At 48.3% G+C, this 12,099-nt stretch overlaps 1 protein-coding gene across 5 annotated transcripts in view; it reads left to right on the top strand.

Moving 5' to 3' along the window:
• LOC126526230 (uncharacterized) overlaps positions 1–12,099 on the top strand; it is a 233,582-nt gene that overhangs the window by 37,700 nt on the left and 183,783 nt on the right. For all 5 annotated transcript variants that reach the window (XM_050174148.3, XM_055068109.2, XM_055068110.2 and 2 more), the window contains 2 exons: positions 2,209–2,312; positions 7,994–8,095. In XM_050174148.3, coding sequence (XP_050030105.2) covers positions 2,209–2,312; positions 7,994–8,095 — 206 coding nt within the window. The remainder of the gene's footprint in view (positions 1–2,208; positions 2,313–7,993; positions 8,096–12,099) is intronic.

Below are 12,099 nucleotides of genomic sequence, written 5' to 3'. Positions count from 1 at the left end.
AACAACCGCATTTCCGAAAGTAAGTCCAGGAACCATCACACCTTTCCACATTCCTCGGAGGACTTCGTACCTATTATATACCCATAGCGCTCTGTGCTTCATTATGGCTGCATTTCTCTTCCCCTTCACTGTTATTGTTTCTTCCTGTGTTTCCATATATCTATTGTGTTCGTTTATCCATATACCAAGATATTTATATTCTGTTGCCCGAGGTATTTCCTGGCCCTGTATCTCCACTGACTGTTCACTCTTTTCACACGCTGCGCCATCTGATGGCGATGCCGAGAAGCCCGTAGCGCGCAGGTACCGACGAAGGCTTCGCTGTCTGGCCGCACCAGCAGTGGTACATACCCGGTGACCCAAGTTGGCGAGATGTTCATTGAGAAGTGGCACATGTCCCGTGCATTCATGGCGCAGGTCACCTAAAGCGTTGGAGTGAAAGGCGCTCACTGAAGAATGGGCACTTATACAGCCAGTGCTGTATAAGCAATGAGCCAGTGCATTTGTGATGCAGGCTTCTAAAGCGTCCGCTTACTGCCCTCGAGGAACCCTTGCTACATGGATTTGGTTCCACCCAGCATCTTTTTCGTCATCGAACAGCGGCACATTCCCAGTGGCACATTTTAGCAAAGTTGTCGTCAAAGACGTTCAGTGAAGAGCCCCCCACACTTACTGGCCCATGTTGGCGTCAGGGCTTCGCTGAACAGCAGCACCTGCCCAGTTCTGCATCTACAGTAAGCCATGTCGGCGTGAAAAAGCTTCGTTGAAGAGCGGTAAATATGTGCCTGCCCCGTACGTGAGCACTGGTAAGACACAGCTGTTATACACTTTTCTGTTGAGGGATAATGGCAACCTGCTGTTCATGATCTCACAATGCCAGGTGCTAAGTGACTGAAGTTGGTCCGACGGTTGGTTTAACAACCGGTGTCTTAAGCACAGAGACCCCTATTTGGTATACCTATGCTTTCCAGTGGCCTAAGTAGGCGGGAAAATGTTGAATACGAACACGTATAAATACATAAAAAACACCCGAAATGTGCATGAACTACTCTGAGGATGCTGACGGAGGTTTTACCTATGGATAGATCGCATCCGTTTGGAATTACTGTAGTTTCACCCATGTCACGTACTCTTTCACACGTAGCTTAAGTTGTACCGAGCTTTGCATCCATCTGCGTAGCTTCTTTTTGCTTCTTTGTAGTCGGTCTAACTACCTGACGGGCACAATAAAAGCTTGAATGCCTGCGCAGTCCGTACATTGTCCGTGTGCCGTGCTTGCACTGTTTGTTCTTTGTTAAGAACATGCTGAGAATACTTTAAGTAAAGAAGTGTGATTTGTTATTTCGTTAGCAAATAAATCCTCTCTGACGGATTCATTACGTGCATGTTGGAACACATTATTTTTGGTATTCTTAAACCCCGCAGCAGTTTCGTTTTCATCTTCAGGCTTAGACGTCCTTGGTACGAGACAAAAAATTGAACGGGCGTCGCAGTCTCGATACATTTCCAGATTTTTTTTCTTGCTTGCACAATATGTTCCCTAAGAGCAGAATTACGCAGGAGTTTGTATGTGGGATACGTATTGCTGCAGCCTCAATAATGTCAGGCCAGCTAAATTGAAATAGGTTACGGCGCTAAAGCGCATTGAAAGCATTTCCAAAGCATTTTTTGCCACTTGTGTAGTTATTCACTTTCAAACACACATTTAACCAGCTGTATCTGCTTATTGGCTTTGGCGTTGCGCGGCTATGCACGAGGTCCCAGGATAAACTGCTGGCCACGGCGGCGGGACTTCCAAGGGGGCGAAGTGCGAAAACGCCCGTGCACGATTCCGGTACACTCCCGAAGAATGAAGTCCCCCACTATGGCGAGCCCCATAATCAGATCGTGGGTTTTGGCGCGGTAAACCCTTGAATGTATTTTAACCTATATTTAGCTATTTTGCTCCCAAAAAACATTTTACTTTGCGCCATTGAATTGCAAGGCCTAGACTCCACATCGATAAAGACGATCAAGGCCATGCCAAAAATAACACGTGCGTGATTTACAAATGAACGTTAAATACCGGATCTATTTACACTCGAGCCTAGCGCTATCAGAGTGCTGTAAATTCAGATGTGGTGAGTGTAGCATGCCCACTGCTTTTCGTTGTAGCTACTTGGAGGCTTATTATTTTCTGGCTTGCTTTTCCCGAAATGATTCTTCCAGACCTGGTATTCCCGAAGGCATCCAAGACGCAAGAGAGCCTTGGGTTCATTGTGCTCGAGGAGACAACCACGCCCGAGGGAATGTGCGCGAAAATTGCCAACCAGGTAAGCAGGATGTGTTGAAAGGGGCTGGTTGGTTCATCTTTAGAATAAAAAACAGGAACAGCGCAACACAGGACGAGCGTGTAAAGTGCACAGGACAGAGCGCTGACTAGCAACCATAAGCTTTATTTGCAGGAGCAGCATATAAAGGCATCATTGAATGTGACATAAAGAACAGAAAAGGAAGGATAAGCGTCAGCCGCGCTGAACTGAAGCACGCGTCGCCACTAGTGAATATGCAAAATGCCTCCAAGGTTTCCCGCGCGCGCTTTTCAATAAATCTGCCAATTATTTCGCGCTACTTAAAGATCAGGGTGCAATCAGACGTGTTACAGTGGGCAGCCAGATGACTGTACGGGTTTCCTTTTAGTGAAGCAGCATGGCCGCGCAGGTGATCATTAGGGACTTTTAGCGTGTCCGCTATCCGGCATTTGGGCGGATTACCGGATGGTCGGCGGCGAAAACGTGAGCGGCCGGAACGGTGCAGCCGCCTCGTGTTGTAGAGCTCAATCAGACAAACACAGAACTAAAATTGCAGTAACCTACTTCATTCTGCTTCGCTGCTGGTGCTTATTCTCGGCAGCGGCGTAATTGTGGTCAAAATTACGCCGCTGTCGAAAACTTACACCCCAGCAAGAAGAATATAGTAATTGGCTCTGTGTTTAGATGGTTGAGCTTTGCACCACCAGCTGGCGCCACCGATCTGGCCGCTCACGTTTACGCCCCCGACCATCCGGTAATCCGCCCAAACCGCTCCGGTTTGCCCGAGTAGCGGGCATGCTAAAGAATGCACCTCCCCGTTTGCCCGGTATAGAAACGTTCAGAATGGAGCGGGATTTTTTAGACGACCTGCGTTGTACAGTCAATGAAGCCGCGAACATGATTCTTATAGCAACTTTTGCACTGCGACAGTATCCACTCTGCTGACTATTTTGCACAACCCGTTCAGTTTATTAGGGGCATTGCACACGACCCTCACTCCTGCCTTGGCCGCAATCTTCATAATGTTATGGGAAGCACGGTGTACATAAGGAATGACGACACGCCTATATCTTGAAGGCGGTGATTGCATAGTTTGTTTTTCGACGTTCTTTAACTGTTTTACAAGGTCACCAGCAACACTGCACAACATGCTGGTCGGGTAGCCTGCTGATGTTAGACTGTTATCTTGGGCTGAAAAGCTCTGTTCAACAGAGTGGTTGCATGAACGCTTGAGAGCAGCTCGCAAACATGCCTTAGCGATGCCTCGTTTTACGAGTTTGTAGTGTGCAGACAAAAGCGGGAGAAGCGCTTTCTTTGAGCGAGGCGAGTAGCTCCAGCACACGTGATGAGGTTTAAAAGCAATTTCAGTGTCTAGAAACCTTAAACGGTCATTGTTTGGCTCTTCCGTTTTTAATGCTAAATCCTTCATTATCGCACTGAAGGCGTCTATAATTGTGTGCGGGAGGTTAACTCCGTGTCACAAGGGTCAACTGAATAAAATACTAAAAAGTCGTGAACAAAGCGGAATATTCTTATGGTTGTCAGCTGCATGTGAGCCCCTGTCATAACGACAACGAAATGTCGCTAAGTACGGGTGCCAAACTTGAACCTAGACACATTCCCGGCTTTTGAATTAAAAGCTTATTGTCATGACAAATGAATGTGGATTTTAGGTAGTAGGTGAGCATTTCCATGAAGCTGCCGACACTCGCTCCACAGGTATTTTGAAACTTACCTACTCCATGCTTATCGATGCAATCACTAACTTCCTCTAAAATCAGGTTACTTGGTAATGAATAGTACAAGTCATTGACATCAACGGAATAGGCGTGGGCACTCACTTCGCAAGAAAGTAGACACTTCATGTGGCTTCGGGATGAAGAAAGAGTGTCCACTTCCAGATTTTCCGGGGAATTTTGCAGGAAAGCACCTAGAAGTCGCTGCCAGGATCCCCGCTCCAACAAAATCACGTGAAAAGGGGTTTCCAGGTTATGCGTTTTTGCCGAAAACGCAGTGAACGTTACGCCCTTTGAAGTCCTCACAGAGGGTGCCAGCTAGGTCAAACCTGACGATTCGCACAGATTGGCTGCTTCGGCCTTAACCTTTGCTGGTTTGACTTCCCTTGCGTTCTTGACGTGGCTGCTCAAGGCTTGCTCAGCCTTGAGATGGTAGGTCGCTGCAGGGGTGCCTACTAAACCACCTTTCTTGTCCTAAAGGAGCAGCTTCAGGCCCTCGTGCCGGAGTGAGGAAACAAGAGGCTGCTTTTTTCCCTTCCTTGCGGTTATTGGGTCGTCCTCAAGGAAGACAATCGACACATTCTTTGATAACACGATCGGCTTCCTCGTCCTTAGCTCTAGAAGCTGCATTTATGAACAAGCAGGGCGTTGTCTATTTTCAGGTGTGGGCAGTACTTCAGCCCCAATTTGAGGCACTTTTCTTTATTGTAAAGGTAAGCAGAAGACGTCCACGAAAGTGCATCCTGCAAGAAGCATCGCTTCTTCGGTCGGGCGCTTACAGACATCACCGCATAAAACCGGCTGATTTCGTGCGCTATGTGGTGTGAAGTGTTCGTGAAATTCACTGCAAGCGTTGCGTGTTTCACTTCCACCCACGATAAGAACACCTACATTACCTGACATTTTTACGTATGTTTACGAGTGCGGTTATAACACATAAGGAATGTAAGCAATGTATATATAAACAAATGTTGAGGTTTTTATCTTGAATCTTTTGGGAGAGATAAATGTTTGCTATTACAATAACGCTCCTACTGCACGTAAGAACAGGTGCATGTCAACCAAACGGTCATTTTTTTTTAGGTTCGTATGAAGCCGGGATGAACAAGCTTCAAGGCCAGCTGTGCCAGTCTTAGTTCCACTTAGTCGAATGGCGCACGAGATGGCTTGCTTTCTCTTGATACTCCTTGATAGAATTACGGTTGGCGCGCGATCGCTCCTCAACGAGAGTGATTCTAAATCCCCACAATTTTAAGTTTGCTTACCCATCAGTCTTGACAAGCCTAATATGATCCCCTAGTTTTGTTTCACTACAGTTGATTTGAAATAGTGATCGTTTTGGTGCGTTCATTTTCCACAGAATCTTGTGGCAGTAACAGAGCTTGGTGTAAAAGAAATTGTTTTATTTTTGCAATAAGAGGCACCTTTGCAAGTAGCTTCTTCTCGCGCAAGTGAGTTTTCCCGCATGCCCCCGCTGCCCATGTGTTTAAGGCGTTCAAATCTACTCAGCTAAAAAGAAACAATACCGGTGGGTGCGTAATGACTCCATGTATGAATACAGGTTGTTGAAAACAGCTTAGTAGCGCTTGCTGCTCTTTCGCAGGCAAATCAATCTATATATGCAATTTACACGGACAATTCTGCAGGCCAATCGGTTTCATTAGACTTCTGTACTGGGCCGATACGCGACCCGGCAATGTTCTCTGCAGAATTACGAATGAATGAACGAACGGTGCTTAAATGTCTTCGCTGTACGAAATATAGCCCTGTAGATTACAATGAGTTTAGTAAAGAGACGCTTTGTTTAATTACTCTGCAGATTATAGCCCCTCTGGCTGTCAGTGTTTTAAATTGTAAATTGGGTTGATCCCGGAGACAGCTTAGTAGGCAAGTGGCCTAATATGGTTTATTTAAAACCACCTGGGTTACGTGATACGCGTGCTGGTGGCCACTGCGACTTGTTGCCGAGTCGCTGTGGTACGAAACGTGCTGCAGAACACGGATCATTTACGTGTGCGTAACCTCAACGCCAAATAATACAGCTCGCACATCTGGAGGACAGCACCAGCCGCTCCTTACGCGTGCTTAAAAATAAAATTGCACATTTCGTCTGTCTTTTCGAGTAGCATTTCTATGAAATGTTTTATGGAAAGTTCGAATAACCCCGACTGCTACAAGTCCATCGGATGTGCGATCATTTATTTTTTGCCCTTTTACGTCTTTTGGTGCCGCGCCCGTTGCGGAATGCTTATTCACAACACGGTGGCAGCTGCGGCGATATTTCGTTGTCAGAGGATTAATTGACAGGCTTTCCTTCCGAAGTGTTGAGCTCGAATGGCAATCCACATTCTCTCCAACAGCCATCATATCGAGTGGCTGACATGTGCTCTCGTGAAGAGTAGCTAAAGAACATTTTCTTTTTGTCATACGGGTCCGGAATAATCCGAAGCCGTCGTAGCTGGCACTTGCATGCTTTACTCTGCGTTCGGGCAACAGGAGGCTGAAACGCGTGGCGGAGGGCTGCGGTATTACGGTTTAAGGCGTTCAAATCCACTCAGCTAAAAAGAAACAATACCGGTGGGTGCGTAATGACTCCATGTATGAATACAGGTTGTTGAAAACAGCTTAGTAGCGCTTGCTGCTCTTTCGCAGGCAAATCAATCTATATCAATCTATATATAAGAATGGTGCACGCGTATGCGACCAAAATAATTATCTGAGAGAACCTACGATGGTGTAAACTACTGCCTCTCTCTCAATGGTGCCTGTTACATGTTAGAGCGCAATATAGAATGAGTCAAATGAAAATAGTGAGCTCATTAGTGGCTCGGCGAGTCGTAATTCTCTGAAGGATATTAGCAGTTATTCTAGATATATGCATTTAGAAAATGTATTTAGCTGTTGCAGCACATGTCTGTTGGAATTACAGGACGCTTGCTGTAAATGAGTGGTGCGGTTTGCATAGAACTTGAATAGAAGCATATTGTGGACAGTTGCAGGTAAGCTTTAAAAACACGAATTCTTCTACCTAAGAGTTTTCTAAGCTATGCTCAAGGCGCCATGCATACATCGATCTGTTATTACAGACTGTCACGTGAACGTTCGACCCTGTACTTATTGCGCTTGTTCATTATGAGTCGTAAAAAGCGTCATCATAAACAACTGACGGTTTCAACACCAGGTATTCCATTTGAGAGAAAAAATTCAGAAGTTACCGTTCTACCGCAATTCTATGCAACTTGGTATAGAGCTTGCGATTTCTTTCATTACGGTCACATTGCATCCGATGAGCTCAGCAATAAATAATTTGTAAGCATGCCACTTTTGTAAGCAGTGAAATAAGACCGTTCGATATGTGTTGTGGTTCAACTATAGCGCTGTAAGTCCCATCCCCACTCGTTGCGTTTGAATTGGCTGCTGATGACGAGAACTACAAGCAGACACGCGTCGTCGGCAACAGTTGCAAGAGCTTCTAAAAAAAATGCCCAGCTATATGTCAAGTATCGAGCCACATTCTCTTGCGGATTATCGTTCACAACGGCGCGCTCATTGTGAAACCGGACGTGCTTCTATGACACTGAGGACATCGCCACTAGGGAGGAATGAGCTCTTCACAGCAGAGCCAGAACTTGTTGCAGACAGATCTGTTTAGTTTAGAGGAAAGTGTATTTTCGCGACTACTTGTACATTCACATTTCGCGTCGCTGTCGAGAGGGTGAACGTAACATGTCAGCACTGCTGTGGAACCTCTCGTGAAGGCTCGTAACAGCCCAGCTGAATCCTTCGCAAGCGGAGTAGCAAGCCTTGGCGATAATTTATTAGGAGCAGTTCGGAGCGCGAGGTACAGTGATATCGTGCGAACAACCGCAACCATTTTTGGAATTTTTGAAATCGCAAGTTTTCACTGTGTGCATTCGGCTGAAGCTAGGATTACTCAGTAACTCAGAACTTTGTTTACTGTCGCAGTGGACGCGCATCCTCATGAGTCAGCCAACAGGTCCCACGTGGCTTGGATCAGCTGGTGTCTCTTACCTGTGCCGCCTGGCGGTGACGGAGGAGCACAACCTTGTGAGTGTTTATCTGCGTGCCGTTTAACTTGGCATCTTCGTGGTCCATGCCTAGGAGTTCCAGGTATATATGGGGTGTCCGAGAAAACATGGAGCGATCCTTAAGAAAATGTGCATCAATTTGAGCCAAGTGTACATTGTTAAGAAGGAAATGTGAGAAACACCAGTGGTAGTCATCAGACACGTACATGGCCAAGATATCGTAAGTGTTCGGTTCAGGTGTCCTGTCAAGTCATCGTGTGATGGTAGGTCGTAGTCAATTCATGTTGCATCGCGCACTATTTCAGGATGTAATCGATCACCCTCGACAGGAACTGTTTGCCCCGGTGAGTTTGCGGTTACCGTGGAGCCCCGTGCTGGGGTATGACGTTATGCATCAAGAAATCTACAACGTCAGTGGCACAGCTAGTGGGAAGTGCATGCGTAATGGGAAATCGCGTCACGTAATTTGTGGCAACGGCGACCGACTCGACCCACTCGTTTTCAGATGTGGATAGGGGCAACGGTCCCCAGTAAACCGAGGCCCAGAGGTTGAAGATGGCCTGCAGGCGGCAGCGTCGACTTTTTGTGGCGCTGACAGAGGTCGCTCGAGCCCACGTAACGGCGCAATGAGCAGGACGTCCCACGCCAATCAAAATGGTGGCCTGCGCGGTAGTATGTGCATAACTCGCCGAGATGTCCCGCCATTGGTGTGTGGTGAAACTGGCCCAGTACACTGTAACGGAGGTGAGCCAGGATGACAAGCAATAGATCAGGACCGTCAGGGAGTAAACTGCGACGACATAACGCGTAGTTTTGAAACAAAAAAAAGACGGAGGGAGAGATCAGGAGCCTGGGAGCCCCAATTGTCTATGATGCTGCGCAGAGACGCGTCAATGAAGTTGTTATTCGGCAGAAATCTTGAAGAGTTGAGACATGAAAAGAACACAAAGGCTGGCGTCGCTAAGGGCAGAGTCTGGTGGATCTATGGGATACCTGGGGAGGTAGTCAGCATCCTGGTGCAAGCGGTCAGACTTGTTAAGGCGCTATTCGAGTGTCCAAGTCGCAGTGTCCTATGACCCAAATGGCCAGCGGGATCTTTGAGGGAAGAAAGCCAGCTGAGAGAATGGGGCTCAGTAATGATGGGGAAAGGCGGACCGTAGAGGGAGACAGACAACTCTTTCTGTGATCGAGTAGTTTCGCTCAGAAGGTAAAACAAAGCGGCTAGCATAAGCCGAAACACAGTCCTGACCATGCTGTGCTTGCGCTAGTAGGTGCAGATTCCGTGGCTACTGGCGCCGGTACGAATTTCTATGACGGCAGATATGTAGAAGTGAGCTAGCACTGGTGGTGATGTCAACAATGCAATCAGCTGTAACAAGGCGGACGACTGTTCAGGACCCCACGAAAAAGTCAGTATTTATTATGAAGGCAGGTTAGGGGCCATGCAACTTCTGCAAAATCATTCACAAACTGCCGAAAATAAAAACGAAGGCGAAAGAAAGAATGGGCCTCCTGAGTACAACGAGGTGTAAGATAGTAACGGCGCTAGCTTTGGCCGGGTCAGGCCGCCTACCTGCAGCATCGATAAGATGGCCATGTACAGTGACCTCTCGGCAGCCGAAGCGGCATTTGACAGAGCTAGGTTGGAGACCTGCATTAAGAAGCACCAGCAGAATAGCCGAGTCTATGTAGATGACTGGAGAACGTAGGCAAGAATATGACATCATTGAGAAAGCACAGAGCAGGAGATAGCACAGGCAGATCCACCACTTGAGGCCGCCAAGAAGGAAATACATCATTCGTTCGAATGTAGATGGAGCATTGCACAAGCCAAATAACATATCTATAAACCGGTAGAGCCCATCGGGTGCTAAAAACTGTCGTCTCCCTGTATTTTTGTCAGCGGCCATTAGTCGATAGTCTGAGCGAAGGTTTATAGAAGAAAAGTACTGTGCGCCTTGCAGAGAATCGAGGGCGCCGTCAATTCACCGCAGAGCGTAAATCTTGTTTGGATGCCGATAGCTGACGCACGACCGCCAGGTATCGGCTTTTATGCGTTGCATATTGCAATCACTCAGTTCAGCCCTTGGGCGCGGCCGGGCAGCCACTATTAACCTTTAGCGCAACCACGTGACGTGACGTCACGACAGCCGGAGGAAAAGCTGGGCCCCAACACAATATGCAACGCATTCTTGGCTTAACCAAGCTAAGCCTGGCCATTTTTTTATAGCGAAGCTGTATACCTCTACAGTCCAAGGAAATTTTCGTGTCGTTGGCCTGGTTTAAGCAAGAGGCGAGCGCTCGTAATCGATAATTGCGCCCCCATGACTATAAGCGCCCAGAGAGGCACGTCGTTACTTCTAGGTACAAAACATCGAGTGGCCACGGTCCGTATATACGAGTAAATAAAGGCGTCTTCGGCAATGCCTTTGAGGACGTGCCTCACTTTATCAGCGCCAGGCATCTTGTCGACCCGCCGAGAAAGTGCTAATACGTCGTGAATGTACACAACCTCCCATTTATAAGATGTTTGGGCCCACCATAAGTTTCTTCTTAGCGGCTCGCTGGTGCCGAACTGACACTCCAGAGAGTTCCTGCAGTTTTTGCTTGCAGAAGTCCTAACTCGTCAATTCCTCCTGTTGTGTTTAGAACCAAACATGGGCCGTTCCCTTGAGGTATAAGATGATGTTAGCCATGATTATGTCGGGTCCTACCTGTTGTTCTTGCAGGTTCGTTCGTATTCGATTAGCCAGTCTTTTACGTTGTAGGAGTTCCTTTTGGTCTGCCGGGTGCTGTCGTGACTGAGCCCCCTTCAGGACACATTCGCAAGTGCGAGGAAACGCCCGAATGCCTGTCCTTTGACACCATGGTGTTAGCCCCGGGGCGCCGCGGCCGCGTCCCGAGGCGTCATGTTACGCGGCTCTCCGATTGGATCGTGGGGCGGGACGTGGGAGAGAATCCTTGACTGGGGAGCGTTGTCGCAGTGCGTGCGGCGTCGAGCAGCGGGAGGGACGAGCGCCTGTCACGGGAGGCAGGCGGCAAGGAACGTGAGCCGCCATCTGATTGTCTCCAACGCACCCCGGCCTTTATAGTGACATTCACATGCTTTGCCAGCTTGCGTAAGTTTGGCTTGATGAGTGGCTCTGCGATCCGCCCTTGCGGTAATCGCAGGCGCTCATTGCGTCACATTATCCGCGTCCGAAGCATCGCTGACCACATTCGGTGGCGGGAAGCGCTAGGTAGTGTCTGCGAATAAATCTTGGCCCGCGCATGCAAACCATTGTTCGACGTGGCGTGGAACCTGATTTCTCCCGTAATCGGCATCCGCGGGCACTGAGTGTGCTCCGTGCGTTTAAGAGCAGTTTTGTATTAACTGGCACGACATTCTAACTATAAATGCTATAACTGTCCTGGACGCCTCATGGTCCTGGTGGAGAGCTCCACACGTACGGCCAGAGCCGGCCAGGTATTTCTGCTTGGTGCTCCGACTCGCGGTGGGCTTATCGCCGTACAGCGTCATTCGCCGGGAAGCCCCATTTTCAAGGCCAATTATCCTCGCCGTGCGGGGAGACGTAGAGTTAGCCAACATTTTTGGCGCCAACATGGGGCAGTCTTTGCATTGCTGCCGTGTGTGCCAAATCGAGCACTCGTGCGATTGGTTTGCCGTGCCATGTTTTCCAGCTTCAAGGAGTCGTCACTGCTGATGAGTCTCCGCGTATGTAGCTTTGTTCCATTACTCAGCTGATGCTGGTGTTGGGCGAGGAACAGCTCCACTCCTTGAGCACGAAACAGGGAGTGCATACTGAGCTGGCGCAGACAAAATAGATATGCGTGATACGTCTGCGCCGCTCCACGAAGGGGTAGATCTCCCATTGTAGCGCTAAACAATGACCTTGCCGCCATGGAAGAGGGAGGAGTGCCATGAACCCGGCCCGCATTAAAGAGCTACGTGGCTGTGGATTGCACCACCGACGGTGAGCGTGGAGTGAGTGTGGAGTGGCCACGTTCAACGAGTCCCGTTGT

The sequence above is a fragment of the Dermacentor andersoni genome, chromosome 8 (assembly GCF_023375885.2).
Source record: "Dermacentor andersoni chromosome 8, qqDerAnde1_hic_scaffold, whole genome shotgun sequence".
Lineage (NCBI taxonomy): Eukaryota > Metazoa > Arthropoda > Arachnida > Ixodida > Ixodidae > Dermacentor > Dermacentor andersoni.
The sequence above is the reverse complement of the archived record's forward strand: the minus strand, read 5'-3'. Positions and strand labels throughout refer to the sequence as shown.